The sequence below is a fragment of the Mobula birostris genome, chromosome 9, assembly GCF_030028105.1.
Source record: "Mobula birostris isolate sMobBir1 chromosome 9, sMobBir1.hap1, whole genome shotgun sequence".
In the NCBI taxonomy this organism is placed as follows: domain Eukaryota; kingdom Metazoa; phylum Chordata; class Chondrichthyes; order Myliobatiformes; family Myliobatidae; genus Mobula; species Mobula birostris.
The window spans coordinates 29,021,776-29,048,757 of NC_092378.1; the positions used below are offsets into that span (position 1 = coordinate 29,021,776).

General features: G+C 39.5%; 1 protein-coding gene across 1 annotated transcript in view; it reads right to left on the reverse strand.

The window, feature by feature from the left end:
• Positions 1-5,324: 5,324 nt before the first annotated feature.
• LOC140203281 (IQ motif and SEC7 domain-containing protein 3-like) overlaps positions 5,325-26,982 on the reverse strand; it is a 134,129-nt gene continuing 112,471 nt past the window's right edge. Inside the window, exons 11-12 of the mRNA XM_072269295.1 lie at positions 17,832-17,878; positions 5,325-5,759 (exon numbers count right to left, since the gene is read on the reverse strand). Of these exons, the coding sequence (XP_072125396.1) occupies positions 5,325-5,759; positions 17,832-17,878 (482 nt within the window). The remainder of the gene's footprint in view (positions 5,760-17,831; positions 17,879-26,982) is intronic.

Here is a 26,982-nt window from a genome sequence, read left to right on the forward strand (position 1 = left end):
CGTGAAGATATTCTTCAAACATCAATACCAAGTTTCTCATGCCACAGGCATTTCGTGTAACTGCAAACCTTATAATTAAAACCCCAAAATGTTTAGAAATACTCCCCACTTTACACTGACTGACTTATTTCTGCATGTGTCAAGTAGTGGAGCAATGCTTGTTATCTCTGGTGCAGTACCCTATTAGTTCAATGTCATTGAGTAGTACAAGGTATTTTGTATCTCCTAGGATCTTTGGCTTAACTTATCCTTCTGAGCAGTAAGAAATTAAACCATAACTAACCATTTAGTGATATTGCACATGTGGGTCTCCGATAGTCCATAAAGCTGATGGACAAGCCAGAAATAGTGTCATGAAGAGAGAGGAATTGACTGAAAACAGAAAATAACCTCTGACTTGCTGGTCTTTGTCAGCAGTGACTTTCATCAGGGCAAAGGAAGAGTTGTATATTCTCTCTCATTTGTTGTGGAAGCCCCTGGGGTAATACTGTTAAAACAATCTTTGTTATGTAATGAGAAATAGTGTTTTAAAATTCTGTACGTAACCTTTAAGTTTATCTTGCACTAAACCAGTTTCTTTAGATCCTTAGAGTTTATAAAGGGAAGAAAAAGATCATTTTATCAGCGTATGGACCCAAGATGAAAGGAGAGTTGTCTTCGTAGATGCGACCTACTATACTGTCCAGCCTCTATATTAAAATATTTATTTGCTTTCACTGGAGGCAGTTTCGGGAAGGACTACTTTAACATCTAAGGGGCTGCTTCCTGCCCTTCATCTCTGGGCTTCTAATTCTTATGATAGGTAGGAAAGCAAGACGGAGTGGGTTCAGCCTTTATCTTTGCCTCACAGACCATGCAGCTTACAGATTGCCATGGCCTCCAAAAGAATAGGAATCTTTACAATGAACAGCATTTATTTCTAGAATGTATTTTTAATCAACTCAGTTTTTAAGCTGATCTGCTTTATAAGCAGTAATAAATGACTGAAACACATTTGTTGCCTAAATTAGGAAGCACAATTCAATAACTGACGGTATTTTTACAACTCCCACCCTACTCAATTATTAAGACAAAATTGCAACAAGACCAGCTATCAAATAAAGTCAGTTTTAATTTCAGAAAAAAAAGACTTCAATTTTATCTACACACAACACAGCTGATTTATACCTTTGTCCCAAATTTTCCACCTGGACTGAACGAATACATTTACTATCACTGATGGGAATTGGATTTTATTCCTGCCAACAGTAATTTTATACATTTAAGTACACATTATGAATGTTACCCAGCACAAAACAGTCACCCTCTGGAAGGGAAGAGAGCGAGTGTGAGGGTGAGGGATGACGTATTCCCTCCAAATGTTTGATACAGATGATGTGCCTCTTCCCAAGCACTGAATCCTGGATGCCCCTTAATTTCCCAATCCAGATACATTAGACATCTCTTTTTAGTTTTGGACTCTTTACACATTATGACATCTGCTCAGGTATAAACTCAACCTATATTTGCAGCTGTTGTTGAATGTTGCATTCCTTGTGATAGTGCTGAGTGAACCCCTTGGTAACCAAATGGGTGTTTACTTTCGATCTTCTTCATTGATGCTGTACCCTAGCACTTCCATCTGCTGCAAAACAGAACATATCTCACAGACATTTATTTTCTTTTTCTTTAAATGCACATTTTCTTTAAAAATATAAGGATACCCGCAAACATTACAGAAACCAACAGATGATTCTGTGCTATTTCTCCTCCAAGGAAGGCAAAGCAAACTTTGAAAATATTTACTAATTTCTAAAACAGTAAATTCTCTATTATGAATACAATCATCCTATTTTACATTGTCACTTTACACAATTCTGTAAACAAAGCACTCAAAAACGTTCCATTAAAAGTGCTTTCAGGTGCAAGAGTATGCTTCATAAATTAAGAAGACATTTGAAATATGGAAAAAGTATAATCATACTTGTTTCAGTGGCTTATTTATTAAATATCAACACATTCTACCTCAGAGATCTATTGATTGCTGGAATAAACTCCATTCCCTAGGGTCTAATTACAGACGCCAATGCATAGGCAGTGTGTTCATAATCCCTGATGTCACAAAGTGATGAAGACAACTTAAAACTGAAGATATTTTGGTTCTATTTGCTTCAACTTTTTGAGTTCCTTAATGCACTCAACTTAACCTTCCTTAGCATTCCTGCAAATAAATATTGAGATAACCAAAGCAATTATTTTCAGTAGCTCCCTTAAATTCTGTCCCTTGACCAATAACACTTTGCTGTCCAGAAAACTAGCTGAAATAATTATTCTGCTGATACCTTGGTATTAGAGTTGCCTCTGAGATTGTCTTTGGACTTTATATCTGTGCTATTTCGAAGACCATCTATTTCCTGCTCCCTTAAGTCATTGAACGTGGCCTTCATTCATTTGAAACTCCCTTTAGTGCACTTCTAGATGGGCTACCTTATTCTACCAGCAAAATGCTAAGGCATCTAAAGTTCTGCTGCTCACCTTTTCCTGAACACCAAATCCCAGTCACCCATTACTCACACACTTCGTGATTTATTTAGGTGTCTCCTTCAAGAGTACCTCAAATTTAAATCTTTCACTCATGTTTTCAAATTCCTCCATCCCTCTCACCCATCTTCATGTATGTAATCCCTTTCTTATAACCTTCTGGGCTCTCAAATTAATTTCTCCTCATTTCGATGCTCTGCCTTCAGCTGCTATGGCTGTAAGCGTAAGAATTCCCTTCTTAATTTTTTTACTTCAAAAGCTCTATTTATTCCTTTAAGTTATTCTTAAAACAATCATCTTTGACCAAGCTTTTCAGCATCTGCTCTGACAACTTCTGATGTGGCTCAGAGTCAAGTTTTTATTCGTTGTTTTATTTATTTATTTAGTGACACAACGACAACAAGCCTTCTGCCCCCCTCCCACCTCCGAACCGCACCACTCAATAACCCACCTATATAACCCTAGCCTAATCATGGGACAATTTACAATAAGGTGCTCAATTGTTCTGCATCTATTTGGAAGTCTAGACTTAAAATGGTAAATCCAAACAAAATTCAAATACAAATAAAAAAATTCACCAAAATAAATCTAAAGGGGCATTAGGTATGTAATTTTATTTTATGGAGAAGAGCTTACAAAGTCACTGACTCTACATTAAAGGGAGTGAAATTCTGCATTTGTGCACTAAAGAATCTCCACAATGGCCAAGATAGGATTGAAGCTTTGGCTTGGAAGGAGACATCACCCTGGTAAATAAGATGATGTCTGCACTGGGAACTGCCACCTGGAGCATTGTTAAAATTCCTGCAACTGCACTTTGAAGAAGTTGGAGCACATTTTGGTGGCTAACACTTTCTGGATGGTTTACAAATTATGCCACATCAGAGGTAGCAACCTAATTGAAACCGTAACATCCCACAGAATATTCCAACATACTTAAACCCCTTGATCACACTATCAATCAGATATTCACCATACCAGCACTTTATGAGTGGCAACAATTAATGTATAGGTTGTCTTTAAATTCAAATCCTATTGAAAAGTCTGACTATTGTACCACAAAATTCAAGCATGGTCTTTTTAAACTTGCAACAAGAAATCCTGTGAATGTACAACGTGAAATGTTCTAAATAATACAATAATATGCCACAGTGAAATTTTAAAATATCTTTTCTTTCTGTTATAATAAATATTACATACATTAATAAATAATAGCTTTAATGTAAGTCATATTCCCTAAAGGTGACTGACAAGCACACAATCTATCCTATCACACAATGAACTGAAATATATCACAAAATATTGATTATATATTGAAATTTTTTAGGTGCCATTTATTGAGAGAATTGTGATTCAATGAAAAGTGTGCATTATTGGACCAATCAGACTTATGTCCAAAACTAACAAGATGACGAATCACTTAACAGAGTGCATGGATGATCTTTACCTTAGTGTTCTTTTTTTTAAACAATTATACAGAATAATTTGTTAAGTCAAATCTGAGCAGAGCTAGCTTAAGGAACATCCTCCAGAAGAAAACTGGGAGCAATGACAAACAGAGTAAGTACATTTCTAAAGAACATTATGCCCCTCTGACTGACAACATCTTTTCTCAATGCACCTTACCACCTCAATAAAAATGGAATTAACTATAAAATTCCTGGAATACTCTGCAGAATCTCTGTTCTCAACTTCTTCTTTCTCCCACTTTTCTTTGAAACAAAATAATTTATCATGTAGTGTTACTCTTCTGTTGCATTAAATATATTTGCTGTCATGATGAGTGAAGTATTCTAATGACAAAGGAAAACATAGAATTTTTGAAGACCTATTCTAAACTAAAGTGATCTATAAATTCAGTTACATTTAAAAACATCTGTGCATGAAAACTCAATATAAAAACCTATTCCATTTTCTTTAATCTACCAAAAGCCTATTAACAGCAATGGGAATGAAGGAAAATGTAATTGGTGGATCTGAGTTATCTACAATAAAGTTGAAATGCTTCTATCAAACTGCCTTAAAATTTGGTGAGATTTATAATTTAGAAATTAAGTTATTAAAACTGTGTCCTTGATGTCCAAAGATACACAATTTTCATCAATCAAATATTCACCAAATCACTAGAAAACTGGTGTCAATAATTGTAAAGTCAGTTTGTCTTCAAGCCAGAATAAGTCTATTGTTGATTTGACAGGTTCTCTGCTGAAGGCTGACTGATCAATTCTGGGAGCTAATCCCCAAAATTTTCTAGCAGCATACAGAAACGTAATGAAATAAATTTAAGATAACCACGGTCATTAGTTCATCATTACCAAACAATAGATTGAAGATTTGAAGAAATGTGAAATGATATTGAAGTAACAAACCCAAAGTACTGGATAATCATGGAAGGACAGTGAATTGTCCCGATCTGACTTTCTCAGGTTTCAGCAAGTCACCGAGTGAATAGAGGGAGAGAAAAGAGGGAACACTACATAGACTTTTCAACTCTTATCTTCCAGTGGATAAACTGACTATTGGCATTATGCACAGAATCAGCATAAATAATGACAAGCCCAATTTCTTGACTGATATTAAATTTAAAACAAAGCAGGTCAGAAGATAAGGAGGAGATAACTTTGGTCAGACAATAAAAGATTATTGGCAAAATATTCACCATGATTTCTCCTTTAGTTAATGTACCAAAGAACGACAAAATTGCCATTTACGTGATAGGGAGAGGACTTATGAAAGGCAAATTAGAAATGGGCCTGTGAATCAAAAATACACTTATTCTGGCTTTAAAATTGTGCGATGTAAAGTTACACTAAGCTGCGTGATCCACTAGAATATCTGCGTCTGTGTACAAAAGGATTGGGAGGACAATACTGGTGAGGGTGGTTGTACGGTGGAGGTGGAGGTGGCAGAGGGGGCTGGTGACCGGCTTTCACAGGAGTTCCTTGTAGCCTGTCTTCGATTAATTTCTGAGGCGTTGAGCAGGCGGAGTTGGTATCTGTTCCCATTTGATGAGTCGGCGTCTCATTCTGAGGGCTCTCCAGCTTGACAGGTTTCACAGGGAGCACAATGACATTCACAATCTGTTGGCACTGGAGTAACGTTTCAGGGAGATGTTCTACAGCTTCTGGAGCTGCTGAGTTTTCTTGCTTGATGTTAAGGAGGGTACTTTGCTGGACTGCACATTCCTGGTTCCCCGCTGAATTGTGCTGGTAGGCTTGAAGCCTGTTGTGAATTGATACCTAGGTTAGAAATAGTCAATGCTTTGTTACTTTCAATGTTAATTACTTCACACATTACATTTGTTTTCAGATAGTGTACTGAAAAGAAAAGCTATTAATTATCTTAAGGAATTTCATTACAATGTACTTCAAAATTGTTTCAGAAATGCTTCCTGACTTCATAATTCTGAAACAGTATTCTTCTATCACCCAAATGAGAGTTCTTTTTGTCCACAGTATAAGAAAGAGCTTCTGTCACGAAAAGTGAGCGGTGTATAGACTGGAAGTTCAACTGATGTTCTTTCACAGTGTAATTCAGTTGAAAATATATATTTTTTTTCCATGAGTGAGATATGATAGCGACCAGTCTCGGTGCACTTTGTATCATTCAGACAATTCAACCAGCCAATTCCTGTTGTGAGTCACCCTTCGAACACCATCGTGATCTGTATCAAGGAACGTGCAACCGTGACATTTGCGGCATAATGTTCCTTTTAGAGCACTGCAGGGGACCTTGACCACAGTACTCTGGTGCACCTGTTGTTACGGTAATATACATGACTTTTGTAATAATCAGTGACTTTCCATAAAGCTCTACAGTATGTAACTAAACACCCTTTGAGTAAATTGCTAAAGATTTTTATGGAGTAACTTCCAGAAAGTATTTCTTTCATTGAAGCTGCCTGCTTGTTTCTAGAGAGAGATACATTCTCATTCTCTCTCTCACTCTCTCTCTCTCTCTCCCCCCATACCTCCCCATCTCCATCTCTCCATCTCCCTCCCTCCCTTTCTCCCTCCTTAAAGGTTCTTTGCTTAATAAATCAGTTTGAGTTTAACCCACCAGCTGCCACCATATTGTTGAAAATGATACTGATATTGCTGTGTACCTCCAGAGTAACTTCGACTCAGTTACTCTCAGTTAGTTCATGGATGTGTTGATCAGCCTTACTGCTTCAGGAAAGTAACTGTTTTTAAGTCTGGTGGTCCTGGTGTGGATGCTATGTAGCCTCCTACTTAATGAGAGCAGGATAAACAGTCCATGAGCATGGTGGGTGGGATCATTCATGATGTTACTGGCCCTTTTCTGGCACTTTAATGTGTGTGTATATGTATATATATATATATATATATATATATGAAATGCAGACACCTCTTTCTCCCTTATTAGGGAGAGAGAGAGCCTGTGGTATGTCAAACATCAGGTGAACGAGTAGTCTTTGGGGTACTGCAAGTCTGTGTATTTTCTGTTGCTTTGATGCACACTTGACTGCTCGGTGATGGGTGCCGATGCTTTTTTATTGCCAGTGGGGGGAGAGGGGATTGTTGCTTGCTACCACTTACGCGCGGGAAGGAGGGGAGCTGGGAGGGAACTTTGGGGTTCTAACATTTAACTGTCATTCATTCTTTGGGGCACTCCTCTGTTTTCGTGGACGGTTGTAAAGAAAAAGCATTTCAGGAGGTGTATTGTATACATTTCTCTGACATTAAATGTACCTTTGAAACCTTTGAACATGGTATGTCCTTGATGGCAGGTAGGCTACTGCTGCCGAAGCTGTGGGCAGTTTTGACTACATGTTGTAGAGCTTGCCTGTCTGCCGCAGTGCAGATTCCGTACCGTATGGTGTTGCAGCTTATTGGGATGCTACTAACAATACTGGCCACAAAAGCTACCCCTCTCCCAGGTGAGTAGCCACACTCTGTAACAGCAGTAGACGTAAGAAGGACTCTGCTACATGCCTTGTCATGCACTTGATGCTGACCCACCTACAGTGGCCTAAATACACCACTGTGTAACTGGGTGTTGTGCTTTCAAACCAACAGACCACAGATAGTCAGGATGCACAATCACTCCTTCTACCCCATCATTCACAAGATGGGTGCCCCCACCCTGAGGGCTGTGCACTCTGCTCACACAGGGCTGCACGGTCAAACACCCGAGTAATCGCATTGCCAAGTCTGCCAATGACACAACTGTGCTATGGCTCATCACCGACAATGATGAGACAGCCTACAGAGAGGAGGTATAGGTCTGGTGCCACGGCAAATAACCTCTTCCTTAATATCAACAAGAGAAAGGAGATAGTTACTGGCTTCAGGAGAACTCACAGTACTCATACTCCCTTTGCACCAGCAGAGGAAACTGCGAGCAGCTTCAAACTCCTGGGGGTGCACATCTCACACAACCTCTCATAGTCACAGAACACATCCTGCACTGTCAGGAAAGCTCACCAATGCCTCTACTTTCCAAAGAGGCTGAAGACAGCTGGATTACGCACATCCATACTCACGTTATTCTACAGATGCACAGTAGAGAACATCCTAACAAGCTGCATCACTGCACGGTACAGACGCTGCACTGCAGAGGACAGGAAGGCTCGACAATAGGTAGTCAAAACTGCCCAATGCATCACCAGTACCAGCCTAGCCCCAATGCATCATCAGTACCAGCCTAGCCCCAGTGCATCACCAGTACCAGCCTAGCCCCAGTGCATCACCAGTACCACCCTAGCCCCAATGCATCACCAGCCTAACCCCAATGCATCACCAGTACCAGCCTAGCCTCAATGCATCACCAGTACCAGCCTAGCCCCAGTGCATCACCAGTACCACCCTAGCCCCAATGCATCACCAGCCTAACCCCAATGCATCACCAGTACCAGCCTAGCCCCAGTGCATCACCAGTACCACCCTAGCCCCAATGCATCACCAGCCTAGCCCCAATGCATCACCAGTACCACCCTAGCCCCAATGCATCACCAGCCTAACCCCAATGCATCACCAGTACCAGCCTAGCCTCAATGCATCACCAGTACCAGCCTAGCCCCAATGCATCACCAGTACCACCCTAGCCCCAATGCATCACCAGTACCAGCCTAGCCTCAATGCATCACCAGTACCAGCCTAGCCCCAATGCATCACCAGTACCAGCCTAGCCTCAATGCATCACCAGTACCAGCCTAGCCCCAATGCATCACCAGTACCAGCCTAGCCACCATCAAGGACATACATACAGAAAGATGCCAATTAGTGGTGCGGTGTTGAACAGAGCTAAACTGATCACTACTGGTGTGATATTCAATATTCTATATTTTGTTCACTTGTTTTTTGCTCTTTACTCAATTTGTTCTTTTTTCTCGTGCGTCGGGTGTTTGACATTTTCTTGAAGGGGTTCCATGGCGTTTTCTATGGCTGCCTGTGGGAAGATGAAGCTCAGGGTTCTATACTGCATACATACTTTGATAATAAATATACTTTGAATCTCTGAAAAGGGCCAGTAATGTAATGAAGGATCCCATTCCCTCCAATCTATGTAACATCCAGCCAGGAAAACCAGACTCAAAACCAGTTATTTTCCCGAAGCAGTAAGGCTGACCAACATCTCCACCTACTAACCAGCCCTAAACCATAACTACTTTATTTCCTGTTAGTCACCTTATGTACAGACACATCTGTGCCTAGCTTCACTTTATGGACAATCAATCCATGTAAATATGCTGTCTTAAGTATATTGTGCTTATTATTATGTTATTACTATTGTCGTATTCTTTATCTTTGCATCTTTTTTTGTGCTGCATCAGATCCAGAGTAACAATTATTTCTTCCTCCTTTACACTTGTACACAGGGGATGACATTAGACAATCTTAAATGTTGAATCGACTGCTCATCCATCGAATGCTGTGAGTTTTGCTGTGCGCAGACCAGCTCTCTTCAGCCTCCTCAGAAAGGAGAGGCATTGGTGAGCTTTTCTCACTGTGTAGGATGAGTTCTGGGACCATGAGAGGTTGTGCGAGATGTGCACTCCCAGGAGTTTGGAACTGCTCTTAGTTTCCACTGCTGTGCCACCAGGTGTGGGAGTGGTGTGAGTTGTCCTGAAGTTGATAATGATCTCTTCTGTCTTGTTGACATTAGGAAAGAGGTTATTTGCCTTGCAACAAGCATCAAGCTCCTCCACCTCCTCTCTGTAGGCCATTTTATAGTTGTTGGTGATGAGCCCCACACTGCTGTGTCATCGGCGAACTTGACAGTGTGACTAATTGGGTGTTTGGCCGTGCAGTCATCTGTCAGCAGAGTGTACAATAATGGACTCAGCACAGAGCCCTGGGGACACCTGGGACGATGGGGAGGGAGGCATAGTTGTGCATCCTAACTACCAGAGGTCAGTTGGTTGGGAAGTCCAACACCCAGGCGTACTTAGACCGAGGAGGTCTGTGGGACAACAGTGTTGAATGCCAAACTGAGATCTAGAAACAGCATTCTGACATAAGTGTCCTTGTCTTGTAGGTGTGTCAGGGCCAAGCGCATGACAGATGCTATGGTCCTGTTGGTAAGCATACTGGTGAGTGTGCAATGTGACAGGAATGGAGCTTGTGATATGTGACTGTGTTTCTGCTACCTGCTCAGTTCAGAGGCAATTAGTGTGGCTTAACAACCCATGAACGGATAATTTAAAATAAATATGGTTGAACAGTATGGAGCAGATTGTATGTCAACCCAACTGCAGCCAGGCCCGTCTTTAGGCACTCTTTTGGGTGTGTACAGGGAAGTGGGAACACATATTATAACTGTGGAACCCTCAAGAATATTCCTGCTTCCTTAGAGCATCAAAATATTTTAACACTGATGTACTTGAACCTTCTCAAGCCAGGAACCTGAATACATTGAGCATTTTTTGTTTTCTCCTGTTTACTCCGTCTGTAGAAACTCTGATTTGTGCATTAAAGGTCAACAAAACAATATCCTCTGAAAAGGTTGGTTCCCATTTAGGATGGTGTTGGCGGGAATTGGGTAGTAAGATATACCCTGACAACATTGTGGTCAATAGTCCTGTCCCTGTCCCAGCCCTGTATCCCTCACCTTCCGCTCACACCTGTACTGAATCAGTGTAGAGGAGACTTTCCTGGCAATGACCCACCCAAAGCTTGTGTGGCACTTTTTTTTAACAGGCATGAAAGATTTATGAAGATAGATGCAAGTATATAATTCCACCTAGTTTCTCTTTGCTGCTTAGTTTAATGTAGGATATTCCCAGCACAATTGAGCAAGGTAATAGGCTAGAGAAGAAGCTGCAAGTATTGAGTGCAAATCACCACGAGAGAGGCTGTGCTCTGTATCTACACCAGTCCACACTGATTCAGTGAACCGCAGCTAGATTTAGCTTTGGTCTGTCTTCATTTCCTGAGGAACACCATGACTTATTACATTTAAACAGCTTTTTTACAACTGTTCAACATAATCAATATCAATATCGTTAGCTATTGTCACAGGTCACTTTGAAGCTCACAGGCATATGAAGTCCCATTTGTATTTTCTCTCAGATGGCAGGACCAGTCACAATTTTGCCCTGCCACGAAATTGGTTCAAAAATTGCTGCCATGGTAATGGCAAGGCTAATAGAGCCCTGTGCAAACGTAATGGCACCTTCAGTCAAGGGCAGACATACAATTAGATCCAGAAATCAACAATTTTCTGCTGAAGATTCATTACTTCACAGCTCATTCAAATGCAGGCAGCAGCATGAACTTGCTACACTTACACAGGAGAGGTGAAGTAATCTTGGCACAGAAAGTTAAATCACATTATTTCGATGGAAGTATATTCTTAATGACATAGGTAGTGTCAATCACTGCTTTTCACCCCTCTTGACACTGCAAATGGATTATTACAAGTGCAATATTTTTAATTAATATTAGGGATTATAAAAATGAAGACTGCTTTCTAACTTTTTTCCCTTCCCTCCTTTTCAGTATTTTCTATTTTCCTCCTATGCCCGATATGACTTTGAATTCATAGCCAGACTTACGCTTGTTTCAAGCTCTATTTTGTTCATTTAACAACCATTCAAATAGATTGTTTAAGGAGAAACAGAAATGCCCATCCCATCATACAGAACCATGCAGGGCAGCCATTTCCATCTCTAACTTCTGATAAAAATGTGCAAGGGCTGGAAGTATGGAAATGAAATGATCACAGGCAAAACTAAGTTTAATGGTTTGCTATTGTGATTTTCGCTCTTTGTTACATGCAAGCAGATTGTGATGCCACAGTCAGAATTTGTTCATCATTTTTATTTAACAATAATAAAAAGTGTGGCCATAACTAGTAATGTGGGTTCCCCCAATTTCCCACCATATTTTCAGGAGAAACCTCTTGTAGATTTCCACACATTTCCTCTGATATTTGCAGAAATATTGGGAAAACCTTCCTGACTGTAACTCTGCCTTTGTGCTGCTCCAATTTCATAGCTGGATAGACAGTTATTGCTTCACTATCACATAAAGGATTGAAACTTGAGACACGTATGTCTGTCACATTAAGGATCCAGTGTGAAAATGGTTAAAAGATAGGTGGTGTGTGTCTTAAGTCTTCCACCATCTGCATTCATTTTCAGCACTTCTTCTCAACTGAGGGTGCAGGATGACAAAATTACCTTAACAAGCACATTACAGATATTGCAACTCATCTGACTTCTTTGTTGCAGCGAATTCAAGCCATCACCATTCACAACAATCTTCCACGCGATGAATTGGTGAGGCTCACTTGGTTTTGTGGAAAACCACTGGTATGCAAAAGGACATTTGAGGGAGTATTTGAATGTGACAAAGTGATGCAGTGCAAGGTATTGGTAAATTGAAAAGGAGTGTCAGGAGAACCTAATGGTGAGCAGCAATCGATACACTCAGCACATTGTGATATACCAGGGAAACAGAATCATTGGGATATTGCCAACTCTATCTCTCTTCTTGTGTGCAGGGAAAGGAGAAATGCCTCAAAAAGTGATGGGGATTTAATAGTGATTTAGGAGGAGATTACTTCCTAAACTAAATCTGTAGGCGACAATGGATCAGATAAGAACAAGCTTTGTGCAGAGATTCCTTGTAATGAAGCAAAACATTGAATGGTCATAAAAATACATCAGAAATATAAAAGAAACATGCATGCTATTACTGTAAAAATAATATCTCACTATCCAGGCACATCTTATACATGGTTGGATGAGTTTCTTCAGTCAAGTTGAGAACATTCTTCTGTCCTTCCTCTCCAGATTCCTCTCCCCTTATTCCAATCTCCAGTCACCTTCCTGATCTCTTTCCTTCCACCCACCTCCAATCTCACTTCATCCACAATCTCATATTCACCCCATACCATGCAACTCCATCATCCTCTCCATTAGGTCTAATCCTCTCTCCTCATATCACGACAATCTAAGCATTTTCTCCTTCACGTACCCTTCCTTGTTCTATCCTCTAATCCTGGCTTCCCTCCTACTCCAATAAGTAATCTCCTGACAATACTTTGTCCTGATCTCCTAACTTCTCCATGTCTGGTACTTGATTAAAAGCAGATGTTGTAAAGCCTCAGACAAGTGTGTGAAGGAATGCATTTTGGAATGTGAGGCAGGAGAATCTTCAGGTCCTCAGCCTGAGTGCCAGCCAAAAGGAGTTTCTTGTTTTTACTAATAGATAATATCTGTACATTTGTATTGAAATGGGTTCTCTGAACCCAGATCTTCTTGGGATTCTGGTGTTTGGATCTCAGTAGGTTTCAGGAACTTTTTCTGGAAAAAAAAAGGATATACTTTTGTCCTACTACAGTTGGCCTACTGGTAGCCCCTGGTGAAAAATACCTTTTATGATCCGATTATTTGTCCCATCTGCTGATCTGGTGAACATGATATTTTCCTGAGCATTTTAGCATTTGTTTCTGGGAGTTTGCACAAAACCTTCAGGCAGGCTGTGTTTGGAACTGCCAGGAGTGGCTGCTCTGTGAATATAACACTGGGCAAATCGTGAGAACACAGAGCGCTGTAACAAGCTTGCAGCTCACTCTGCTGCAATCCTTCCTTCTGATGGGCAACCTACAATGTTATCAATTACTAACTCACTTTTTTATCTTTCCTTTCTGAATAATTTATAGAATGGATAAATATTATCCATTTTTCTGAAAAGATATTTTACATTAGGAATAATTATGAAGTTCTAAGAAATTTGTTGCATAAAATTATCAAATTACTTCTAACTGACAGAAACATTGCAATACTTAATTGTTGAAGATCTAATTTTAGAGTTGGATAAAATATGGGGATACCACAGGAAAAAATAGATTAGATGTGAAATGAGCCATGCCCTCACAGAATGAAGGAGCCTACTGAAAGGACTTTTTCATTCCTCTGTTCCCAATTCCTACATTCAATTGTTCTAAGGTGTAGACATCTGCAACTTTACTATTGCCATATCCAAAATGAACTGGATGAGTGCTGCATTAAGAAGGAAGTTTTGATCATGTTCAATTGTTCTAAGATGTAGACATCTACATGCTTACAATGGTCATATCCAAGATGAACTGGGTGAATGCTGCATAAAGAAGGAAGTTTTGATTCAATGAAAAGGAAGGATGGTAAGTCATTATTCTGAATGTTATTATAAGCTTATTTGCAGCCTCTTGTGGAGAGACATTTTCCCATTCTATGAAGATAATAAGACATTACTTGAGAAATGCTACCTAGGTGACTCAGCATAAAATTCAGCAGGACATTGCAGCTTTGAAGAAATAGCTTTTTCATTTTATTTTCTCATTTAATTTCTCCCATTTCTCTACTCATCAGGCTATTCTTAAAATGTTGCAAATATAAACAAAACGCAATGCTTCCAGAACCTAACTATTTGACAAAGTAATCCTGCATGATCTTCCTTTCCTCGGGACCAAAACAGAAAAAAGCACTTTTCAAAAAGAAACAGGTATTGGAGAAGAGAGAAAGGAGGGCAGAGAAAGTGTTGGGAGTATTTAAAAAGAGACAAGGAAAAGGAAAGAGACCTAGAGGGTGGCAGAGAAACAAGCAATTCTATGTCAGAGAAGCAGAGAATACAGTGAAAGCATTGGAGAGAGCACCCAGCAAAGTCAAGAGTAATATTAACACATTTGTACTTGTAGAATGCCCTTTACACGACATCCCAGACATTTCTTTGGAGTAATATCAACCTAAACTAGAGAGGAGATGGGAAAATCTATGGTTTTGATGAAACATCTCAGAGAACAGAAGAAGTTAGAGAGATGGAGATGTTTTAGGAGGGAATTGCATCTGAAAGTACAGCACTGACGATGGACCAATTCGATTCAGAGGTGTGTGAGGGGCCTTGGTAGGAGGACCACAGATGTGTTAGAGGGTTGTAGGGTCAGAGAATACTTACAGACTTAGGGAGTGAAAAAAACTGAAATCAGAGTATTTTAGAATCATAGCATTCCTTATCAAATCAGCAGTTAGCCAGTTAGCACGCTGATGAAAGGTGAACGGAATTTATGCTGAATTTGTTTGCAGGCAGCAGTGCTTTTGGTGCTTTGATAATCGAGAGTGGAAGATGGAGGCCAGGTTGGAACGTGGTTAAATAACCTGTCCAAAGTAATAAAGGCTCTGATGAATTTCAGCACCGTTTGGGAATATAAACTAGGTGGAAAATTTGTGAACTTGCTTTTAATGTGCAAACTTTGAAGGACACTGAAATTTCAGGCAACCTGTTTCTGTTTTTGACTGTTCCCAGGAAAAATGAAAGCAGTAGTAGGGAAAGAAGTGGGGATGGAAGACAATGTCTTCAATCCTCTTAATTAAAATAACTAAGGAAGAGAACATTGGGATAGTAACAAAAAACTGTCTAAAGTTAAGAAGGAAGTGGACAAAGCAAGATAGACAGGCATTAGAACAAAGCAAACTAAGCAAGCAGAAAACTATTAATAATGAAAGAAGTTGCGTAAGTGACCAAATAATCAAAAACGTGATCGAATTGTGAAGGTAGAGAAAGCGCTGTGGCAAAAAGATATAACCTGAAAGATGACTGGAAGATAGTCTAAAACGTTGTTTATTCTTTTCACTGTTCTGTTTGGCTGGTCAACTCAAACGTTGCTCAATCTTTTAATGAATAACTTTATTTCACATTGCTCATTCTAATTTCATTTTAATCACTTATTTAAATTTATGAACTTTTGTTCTTGTTTAATTCGAACTCAAAATATGGGAGAATATATTTGATAAGAAATTAATCGTAGCATCATAGAAACGTAGCACAGAGATAGGCCATCCTGCTCATTACGTCTACTGTAAACGAAACACATTTAGGCTACTCCGTACCTAAAGTCTTTTAACTTAGTCCCAACATTACAGTTCAATAAGTGCTCCTACTTGTTTAATATTGAGAGTTTCTGCTTCTAGACAGCCAGTTCTAAGATCCTATCTCTTGGATGATTTTCTTTTCTACTGATCCCTCTATGAATTAGCTTAAATCTACATTTTCTAATTACTGACAATGAAAACTATGTCTTTCTATTCACCCCGAATAGGAATTTCATAATTTTATACATTTCAACTAGCTCTCTACACAGATCTCTTCATTTCAGAAAAGCAAATCCCAACTTCAGCTCCTGCAATATGTTTGTAAATTCCTCTGCATCCTCTATAGTGCTGACACATCCTTCCAGTAATTTGGTGACCTGAAGCTGTGAGCTAACTAGTATTTTACATAGTTCCATCACAACCTCAGTGGTGTTATATTCAATGTCACGGCCATAAAGGCAAATATGCCCAGTGTCGTTTAATCAACTGCCAATCTGTTCTGCTACATTTAGCAATATTGAAGAATACTATTGAAAGTTAAACTAGAAGAGCTGGCAAATATTGTGCAGACAGAAATCTACTCTGTGGTTCAGGGGAGAAAATAGAATGGGTATAGAAAAAGAAGGCGAAGTGGAAAAAAAAGTAAGAGGAGTCTGCACGTTCTTAAGGCTTAATGAGAAACTTGCAACTAAGGAGAGAAGGAAGTTTAGTAGCATTAGGGAGAAACAACCACAATGATGGGGAACATTGAATACAGAAGGGAGCCAGAACAATCTGAGAGCAGAAAATGAACTCCCACACTTATGCAATGAGAAAAACAAACTAAGGAGAAAATGAAGAAGAAATTACAGATGTTAACAAGAATTAAATCAACGTGGGAGTTGTTCACGGGATAATGGAGGAAACAAAAATAGTCTGAGGATACAAGATACATTAAAAGGAGCAGAAAGGACAACAGAAAACTCATTATATACATAAGAAAGAAAATAAAAGTAATCTCTAACATAAAGAAACTCGTGGATGATGCCCAGGAAGTGGGTATCAAAGAAAACTGGCAAAACACTGGATGCGTTATTGCACATCCCAGAGTAAAGCAAGGAAGTGCTGATGTACAAATGGAAAGAGATGAGGATTTGCAATGCTTAGAGATTCTGTAGAGATAAAATAATTAATATGGGGCGATTATGTGCAGGACAAAATGGGATTGGTGCAGGAATAGACTAAATAGAAACATAATGGTTGGTGTGGAGTCAGTGGAGAATACACTTTGTTTCTGTCCTGTATGGCTGTGATTCTAAATGGGGAAAGATGAAATAAAACAATCAATCATTCTGGAAGGATTGGAAGTCGAGAAAGATAAAAATCATTTGAACAAAGAAGTAAGCCACAGAGCAGATAAGAATGTAGAAAAGTGAAAACAATTAAAAGACAGTTGAGGAATTACATTGGAGAAGGAGTAGCCAAACAAAGGGGAGAACTAGTGGCTTGAAAGGAAATTGAAGAGTTCTTCAAAAGGGAAACAACCTTTGGCAATGAAAAGCAAAAACTGGAGACAGAAGGAATAATTTTAGCAATTTCTGGAAGTGACAGAAAGAAGACAGAACAAGTAGTCAGTTATTGGAGAAACAATCTGAAGGTGATATAGAGCTTTATAAATAATCCAAGCTGGAAGGCAATGGGAGAAACAATAAATTCCTAGAGAATGAGGACAGTTTGTTTTCATTAGATCATCTCTCCTGATTTATTTTAAGCAATTATTGCTCAGTAATATCAACAGAAATAGGAAAACAAATAAATGATGTTAATACTGATGCAGATTCTTTGTTTGCTTTGACATGCCTTGCTTTAATGATCTCAGGACTTAATTGTTCTAAATCCATTCATGTGCCCTAAAAGGAACTAAAGGACCATGCCAGATCTGTGGATTTTAAATTCAATTGTAGGCAACTATGAAGCAAAAACACGGACCTATTCCAAAGTAGGAGTGTCTTACCTCCACAGCGTTGTTAGTGGTCTTGTTTTCTCCAGACTCTTTTTTGCCTTTAAAACAAAGAATACATTTTTTGACATCAGTTGAGATGCAGCTGTCCGTAGTGCTGAATTCTAGCTGAGTTGTGGTACTCCAGTCTTTCTTAATCTTCACCAATAGATATTAAAGGGATTGTGTTTTATTGACAGTGCCTTCTTTTTTTTTAAGTGGTCTGGTTGGAAAAGCATTTATATTTGCTTGTGGCACTCAGTCCCTGCCACGTTCTCATATTTTTGGTCCATTTTCAATGACATCATGAATGACCATATCATTTACTAGTCAGTATTTCTATTCATAATGTTATTTGGCAGCTATTCAATATATCAGGACGAAGAGACTATAAACAAGCTTTTTTTCTGACAGCCAATTTTTAAATAACAATTAAAACCAATACAATCTGTTAAGATACAGTAATGATAAAAGGGCAATATATATGTATCTCACGTCCTAATATTTAGGAAGTGTGAGTAATTCAGTCAAGTAACTTTTTCTATATTAGTCCTTTTACAAATTGTTCTTTTTTCAAAAATTGGAATACTGTCACCAATACTGAATTCTAAAAAATTATATAGTTTTAGTACAGACCATCATGGATGCATATTTTATTCTCCTGCTGTGTTTTCTTTACAAGTTAAGCTATGGCTTCCTTTTGTTTAAGCCTTATCAAAAAAAAAATCTCCAACAAAGACTGCGCAGACAAAGGTATGTGTTTTTTATGTCTGGCCAGCTTGGAGAAGAAAGATTACCTCCATTGCTCACCATATGCATGAGTGATTATGTACAAAGTTATAAGGTCAGTGACCTTAATGCTCATTGTAAAAAGTACATCATTGAGACAAACCAGAGTCAAATAAGTTCTTGTGAGTGTATCACAAAATGAAATAACTAAACATGCACTATATAGTAACCTCTCCACCCCTTGTTCCTCTAATGTTCCATTTTAGGAACTAAGATGGGCAAATTGGACCACACTGGAAAGTAGGCTGAAGATAATGATGTATGATTAATCCAGCCTTGTGTGATCTAGAGCAGTATACACAAATATCTTGTGTCCATTTTAATGATCTTAGTGAATACTTAATATTATTTACATTTTTGTCAACTTTATGACATGGTCAAAAAGGTTAAAATTCTTGTGGCCAAGCATCAGTTCAAGATACCTAGTACTTGTTAGCTAGTCTGTATCTACTACAACAGAGGCATGTTGTGGCTGAAACCTGAAACTAATAGAAGTCATTCCACACTAATGGTTCAATTGCAAGAGAGTGTTGAAGAAGACACACCATCACCCAATCTGACAATGGCTTCATCGGCTCAGATGCTGACTCAACTCATTCTGTGATGGCCAGCTTTGAGATAGCATCTGCAAATAATGAATCACTGGGCCTGAGTGAGCTGCAGCCCGGGGAGAACGTGAGAGCTGGTGACAAGGCTGTGCATTCCTGCTGCATAACATTCAGATGGGAACTTGAATCGAGGACCTACACAAAAACACTAAAAGCTGTTAACAATGACATATTCAGTGTATTGAGCAAGGATGTATGCATGCATGCAGTTTTGCAGAGAATGGGTTTGTATGGCTCCAGCCTCATGCAGGTTTTTTGTAATAGACCCTTGAGGTCAGGCTTTCCAGCATGGAGGTAGTGTCAGTTACATTTCCAAGCTTGCAGACCCCACCATCACACAGAGTCAAATGGCAGCACCAGTCTCAGCTTCTTCTCCAGCACCATCAGTAGCAGAAGCTCAGACTCCTAGCATCATGGGTCAGAATGCCAGCATTCAAATATGCTTTCATGGATTTGTCAAAGCAATTCAACATCTCCCTTTGAAATGATTGCTAAATTGCTAAGGTTATGTCCACACTACGCCGGATAATTTTGAAAATGCCGGTTTCGAGTAAAAACGACAGGCATCCACACTAAGCGTTTTTCAAAATATCTCTGTCCACATTAGACGGATATTTGGGCGAATCTCCTCCTACTGGGCATGCGCAGGACACACAGAAAACAAGCGAAGAGGAAACGGTATACTTGGTGTGCGTTTGTCCAGTTACAGAGTAGAAAAAGTTAAAAGGAATTGCTCTTGGCTCTCGCACAGGAGGACTTAAAACTGAAAAAAACAAATACTGGAGCATATGGAGGCAACCAACAGGGAGTTCACAAACAGTATGACCTGGCCGACAACGAACATTGAAAAACTGACTAACTCTGTTGCATTAATAAAGCACCTTGTTAAATGTATAAAAACATGTCTGCATCAGTGTTATCTTGTATTTCCACACAATGTTACATCAGGCTGTTACACATCTATTGTCAGAGAAGTACTTGCATAAATAGGTAAACCACCTTGGTTCTTGGTTCTTAGTTCTTGATCCTCCAAAATATTCCGCATGGAATTTAAACTGGAGGTGGCAGAGGGTGTTTTCTGCCCTTACCTTCATACAAGTAAGGACAGAAAACAGGGCAAAGTGAGTATACTTATATATTCAGTAAGCTATGGGTCAAAGTATTTGGTGAGTATATTTCTAACTCTTCTGGCTTCAGTCTCGTTGCCGTCTGTTCTTAAATTGTTAGGTTCTGCGAAGCGCAGAATCAAATATCGCTGTGATGGTTGTACGCTCTAGTATCAATTGTTTGGTGACAATAAAGTAGTAATAATAATAATAAAACATTGAAATACCATGCTGCCGCCATCTGTTGCGGCACATCATGGCAGCGGTTTTAAAAAGGTCCGGTTACCCCGTACACACTGCAACAGATATTAGGCATTTTCAGATTTATTCACTCTGGAGACCGTTTCTGAAAATCTCTATTTTTGGGGGCTGAAAACGCTGTTTCAGTGTGGACGGAAGGTCAAAACGAAGAGCAAAAGCTTCATTTTCAAAATTATCTGGTGTAGTGTGGACATAATCGAAAGTAAATTTATAGTTGTCTCTGCCTAATTAACAACCTATGCACCTATCTCCTCTCCACCCAGGGGGATTGCCAGTAGCTCAATGGAGCATAAAGTAGTTATCTATCCTCATGATTTATTCTGCTGCTTCTATCACTCACTTAGTGAGGGGGTGTGGGGCAGTATGGACTGCAGTGGACTTTGGACTGCAGTTATACTGTATGTCTGGTAGATGGAAGGTCCTAGACTGCAGTGGCAAGCTGGGCCTCACTCCTGCCTGATGAAACTATGAGCCCTGTAGACTGTTGAAAATAAAAATAAAGTCTCTACTACCCTGGTATTTTTGATGATAACTTTATGACCATCGACTACAATCACAGTTCAGTTACTCAATCAGGGAGCAAAACAGTCTCTGCAGGTAGTGCAGTGATCTCACAGCTCAGGGGGCCTGGGTTCAGTTCTGACCTCCCCTCCGATGCTATCTATGCAGACTTTGCACATTCTCTTTTAGATGCTCCAGTACCCTCCCACACAAACTGGTAAATGTATTTTGACCTTTGTGTTATTAGGATTTTTTTGTGGTTGACGGGGGGGGGGATTGTTGTTAATTGGCATGCAAAAGAAGACAGATTACAGGGAACACACATCAATGCTGCATTCATCAGCAACTTTGATGTGTGTTGCTTGAATTTCCAGCATCTGCAGAATTCCTCCTGCTTTCAGATTACAGGGAAATGATTTGGGGAATGGGATTGATGAGGTTGCCTTGAGAACTAGCAAAAACACAGTGGGATGAATGGACTCCTTTTAGGTTGTAAGGAAAATGGTACACCTGCACTTGCCAAACATTTCAGGATTCAAATATGGAGTCGTCAGGGTAACATGAATGCAATCCTTTCACTTTGGCAGAATTGCAATCACACTGCCTTGGTGGTCCTGTGATAAACAGTCACTGTCCTGGACAAGGGCTGCTTGTTTTTTTTTTGGCCAGGCTCAGCTTTCTGAACACCAGTTGCTGACATTTGTAAAAATCAAACAGTTAACTATAAATAAGTTAAACTGCCAACCAGTATTCTTTGTTTAGCTTCTGGTCGTAAACGGGAGCCAGTCTTCAGTTCTCAATGTAACTTGAAAGCAGTAATTAGTTTGAAAGGACAGCGGAACAAATACTCTGTCTGCAGAGCCCTAGACTTGCTGGCTCACAGCACCTGGTCTAACTGCTGAAGAGGTGCCGTGTAAGACAATGGGTTATTTAATCTGGCTTGTTTCAAAACTAGATAATGCTGGCTAAGTTGTTTAGTTCAAGGAAACTTGCAGCCTAGATGGATAATATCATTTAGCATATTAAACAGCTGATCTGTTAATAGTTGGAAGATTTGCGTACTCATGGAGTTAAATTCATAGCATTCTGAGAACTCTGTCTCCAGAAGCTTTTAGACCATTTGTGTGGTATCTGGAAAAAAAGATCATTTACGTGTGAAGTCATCCAAGTGGCAAAAAGGCAGTAACAGTTAGAGAGCAGTTCAGGCCTTTTGGACATGGTCTAAGAACATCAAGAAGCATGATAGAAACAGAAGATAAATTAGAATCTGTTCATCTGCGTTCGATTTCTGCAATGGATGACTGGCTTGTTCATGGTTCAGTGGTGTGAATTTTTAGCTTAATGGAAGTGTCCCTGTGTTTGGAAATCCTTTGTGTTTTAGAAATGATTTTTAATTAGGAAATTATTTAGTAGATAGAAATCCATTGTTAGTTTTCAATCTGTTTTAAGAATGTTGTTTGGATTTGAACAAGTAACACTAAAAAATAAATGAATGGCATTTAGGCTACTTTGTTTTAGTTGGAAGTAACTCCTCCTTTGGTAGTGGGGAAGGGAGCCCACATTTAAATACTGGGTATTGGCTGCTAATCTCACGGTGGAGGATGAACAGTGAAGTGAACTTGTTTTTGAAGATTGGGTAGTTACAGGATAACCTCTCTTTTGTGAGGGTACCGTTTGCTATTGTTGACAAGATAATACTGGGAAGTTTCTATCATTTTTTGTTTTTCTTTCAGATTTCCAGCATTTGTAATTTTTATGAGTTTGACAGGATCAGCAATAAGAACCAGCAACCTACACTCCTGCAAATCTTTGGTAAAACCTTACTGTAATTGAAAATGCTTTTAAAACAGCACCAGCATGGGAGGAGGGTGAGGACCTACTTTCAGTGATAAATCCTGAGATGTCTCCATCAGTTACCTGCATCACTGGTGCCTACTTTGACTGTACTGGTGTCACATCTCTATAACAGTAAGACTGATGTCACTATTTCCCTAATCCATATCTTAACCTGATGCATGAGTTTCACAAGTATCACAATATGGCACATCGTGCAGATCATGTGACAGGTGTGTACATGAGCAGCACACAGTAGTGCCCAATTGGTCATAACAGGGCATAAATTTGCCACCTGAAGTTGTACAATATCTGACTGATGAAACACTTTACAAACTAACATCTGTGTGGAATAGTAATGACACTAAAGAAATATGTTGCCTTAAACAATGTCAATTAAGTTCTATAGACCCTACCATAATGTAATGAAATACATTGACCATTTTTCACCCAGCAAGGACCAACCAGCAACAATGAGATTAAAGATCATAGTCTGTCAAGCCATGTTGGTAAAAAGTGAAATATTACCTCGGATCAATATTCCCTCTAATTTTTTTTACAGCTGTGTGGACCAACCATTGCTCTGAGCAGGAAACATTTACATGATCTGAAAATTGTGCAGGACTTCATAATGATTTTTTCAAAATATACATATTATGAATATTTTAATGAAAACTGAAAAAATCACAAACTTGATTTCACTTATTAAATGAAGGGAATAATTAATACAGTGTAACAAAGAAAATACTTCACACTTAACAAACTTTTTCTCGTCTGCCTTTATTTCAGCTGTGCGGCAACAAAGGCTATGTGTGCGGGAGCATTTCAGTTACTGTGTGATCACACACTTGTGCAGCTTAGAGGGAACATTGCCTAGGATAATGGGTAAACCCCTCACATTTCAAATAGTTGAATATAACTTTGTAATTCCATAAGAGGCTGTGGACCTTTTGCTTAATATTTCTTCTATAAGATACTGAGCCGCCAAGCGTGCCAGAGAAATATCACCTGGTTTGCACCCTCCAATACCTTCAAGAGAGTTTGAACCATGGGTTTCTGGCTCAAAGTCACTTTAATGAACTTACATTCTTTCCCCTAAATACAGCTGTTACTGTTCAGGGTATTATTGTTGTTGAGAGATATTTCTAGGCAACTCTTATTTTCCAACCGGCGTCATATTATACAACATCTGGTCTTGTAAGCAACCTTATTCCTGGATCTTTGATGATGAAGGATGTGACTATACTGGCTTTGTCCACACTACTATTCAAGTAGACTCTCCCTGACCACTGTGGTCTCATTATTTAACCCTGCACATCTGCCTCACCTCTCCCCTTCGCTCACAGCTATTTCCATCAACCATGGCACTGCTCCTGGAAGCTATCAGTGTAATCCAGCCCTTCAGTTGGATTGAATAGGGGACAGCAGGCTTGATCTATGACTTAATAATATAAAAGAAAGAGAATTAAATACTACTTCATACTTAGAAGAAATAAAATGTAAAAGGTGATCTGTAACGAACTTTTCAGGCTTGTGGGGGGTGCCAGAGAGTGCTGGGCTCTAAGGTTTTTAGAACACCTGAACTGGTAAATTGTTGTTTAATGGGAGTAGTTACTCATTTAGAGTCCTTGTATTTTTCTCAAGTGACTCACTCTTTGTAATACGGTCACCTGTTGCTTCCGCTTTAAGCGTCCTATGTAAGCGCTCAAGGTCATCAAGGCTCTCAAGGTATCCCATGGCCCTTCAGGTTTCCCATGGCCTTCAAGCTTGAGATTCCCTTTGGGCTTCCTAGTGTCTCAAGTGTCTCAGAGTTCCCAGGTCTCTGTGTCTCTCGAAATTCCCAAGTCTATATGCCTCGCGAGGTTTCCCAGACCTCTCTTGAGGCTCCTCTCAAGTTCCTCAGGTCTCCCTCTTGAGGTCCCTCTTGAGTCATCCTTGGATTTCAAGTTTTCAAGTCTCCCTGGGCCACCAGGTACTAGCCATAGGGAGAGGGTTTTTAGGGCACCTGAACTGGTTAATTGTTGTTTAATGAGAATCATTAACCATTTAGAGATTCCTGTGTTTTTCTCGAACTACTCGCTCTTTGTAATGTGACCTCCTGGTGGTTTCTATTTCAGCTTGTAAAGTTTATTTTGACAGGCTCAGGGATTCCACGTTAACTGTATTATTTAAGTGGACACCCAATTAGCACCAATCACAGGGTCCAAGTTTGAGAATGTTACTTTTCACAGTGTCACGCAACAAGCCACCAATTTTCTTTTGGGATTATTATGAATAAACTCTTGTTGCCCTCCCTTCATTGGAGCCTGTCTTTCCTCCGCACTTTAGTTCCGATATTGCCAGTGTACACCGTGACAATGAACAATATTTTGAAAGTAGCAACTTTAGTTGAGCCACAATAATTGCAGAGGTAAAATATTCTAATTCAACATCACTACATGCAGCCAGAAGCAATGGTAAAGGAAATGAGAGTACAGATATTCTGAAACAGGAAATATTGTTTTCCACAGTCCATAGCTAGAAAGTAAGTTTCTCATAGTCCATTAAGAGATGGCAGTGAGAGGGAATTTTCATTCACCTTCAGCCCTCGCCCTTCCTTGAACTAGAAAATAATCAGGTAGAAGGCAGAGGAGTGAAAAGCAGCCAGTGCTTAGGAATCCTTCCCGAAGTGCAAAAAAAAGCTCATTGCTCCGCCCACATTAAAGTACACCTTGACAGACCCTACTACATGGGTTCTTAACAATCCACACACACTCAGATTGATGCTAGATACTGTGGGCCAAAGACACTGCACATAAGATGTTGTCCTATCTACTCTCCAAGGTGAGGATCTTCTCCAGAAAATCACGTACCTTCCTCAATATCTAAATTAACTAGGGGAACTTATTCATGATTAGATTAAAGGAAGTCAGAGTCCTATTTCCCTCCAAGCCGAGTACTTAACAATGCTTCATATGGAACTGATCAAGGACACCAACTCTTCATGTGATGTTGATCCAATTCTTTAGGTTTTCACCGGCGCTTATTATACAATATTTATTTGAGAGTCTTTATGATTTTTTGTAAACTTGCACAATTTTATCAGGCTCTGAAATAATATATATCAGGTGAGCACAACATGTGGGCTCCTTCTGTTAACCAGAGATAATTCTGATAATGAGCTGTCAGTGTCACGATGTCTTCTACTGCAGTTACCACACAAGAAATCTCAAAAGGGCAACATATTTATAATTTTAAATATAAAATTCTTGTCATTATCAAAGGTTCCTATATTAAAATTGATTTCCCCAGAATTTTCAGTGTCTTGGAAGAGATTTCAGTTTTTTCCATATTGAGGAGGAAGTGCCACTTTGCAATGAATGTATATCATGATTGGACATGACATCAAAGGTTATGGGGAGAAGGATGGGAACTGGGGTTGAGGAGGAGGGAAAAAAAGGATCAGCCATGATTAAAAGGTGGAGCAGATTCAATGGGCCAGATGTCCTAATTCAGTTCCTATGTCTCATGGTCTTATGATGGAGGCCCCAAATTGTTTTATCTTTGTATGGGGTAAAGATCCACTTAACAGCTGTAGAAGTACTCCCGTGATGTGTAAAACTTGAATGGGTTCAATAGGAACTCCACCGTGGATGGTCTCAAGCCCAGCAGTGAAAGGAGGAGGGTTGGGCATGGGTGGGGCTAGCAACCCTGTCCTGTCAAGACCCAGAGCTACAGAAACGCCAACAGAAGCTCTAAAGACCTCATCCCTGGGAGAGGAATGACACCCGAGGACAACTTGAAAGACTGGCCCAGGATAGAGGTCTCTGGCGAGCTGTGTCGGCAGCCTATGCCCCAGTAGGGATGATGGACTTAAGTAAGTAAATTCAACAGGGTTGCAATTCAACTGGTGGCTTCAGCAAATTGTTTGTGCAGCTCATCTATATTTTACATTACAGCCCTCATTTGAGTTTATTTTATGTATTACAATTTCAATTGCTTGCCAGAGGGAGCACAGAAACAGCACCATGATGCTGTTGTAATTAACGAAATATAAACAAAGGATAATAGGATTACAATACAGTCGAC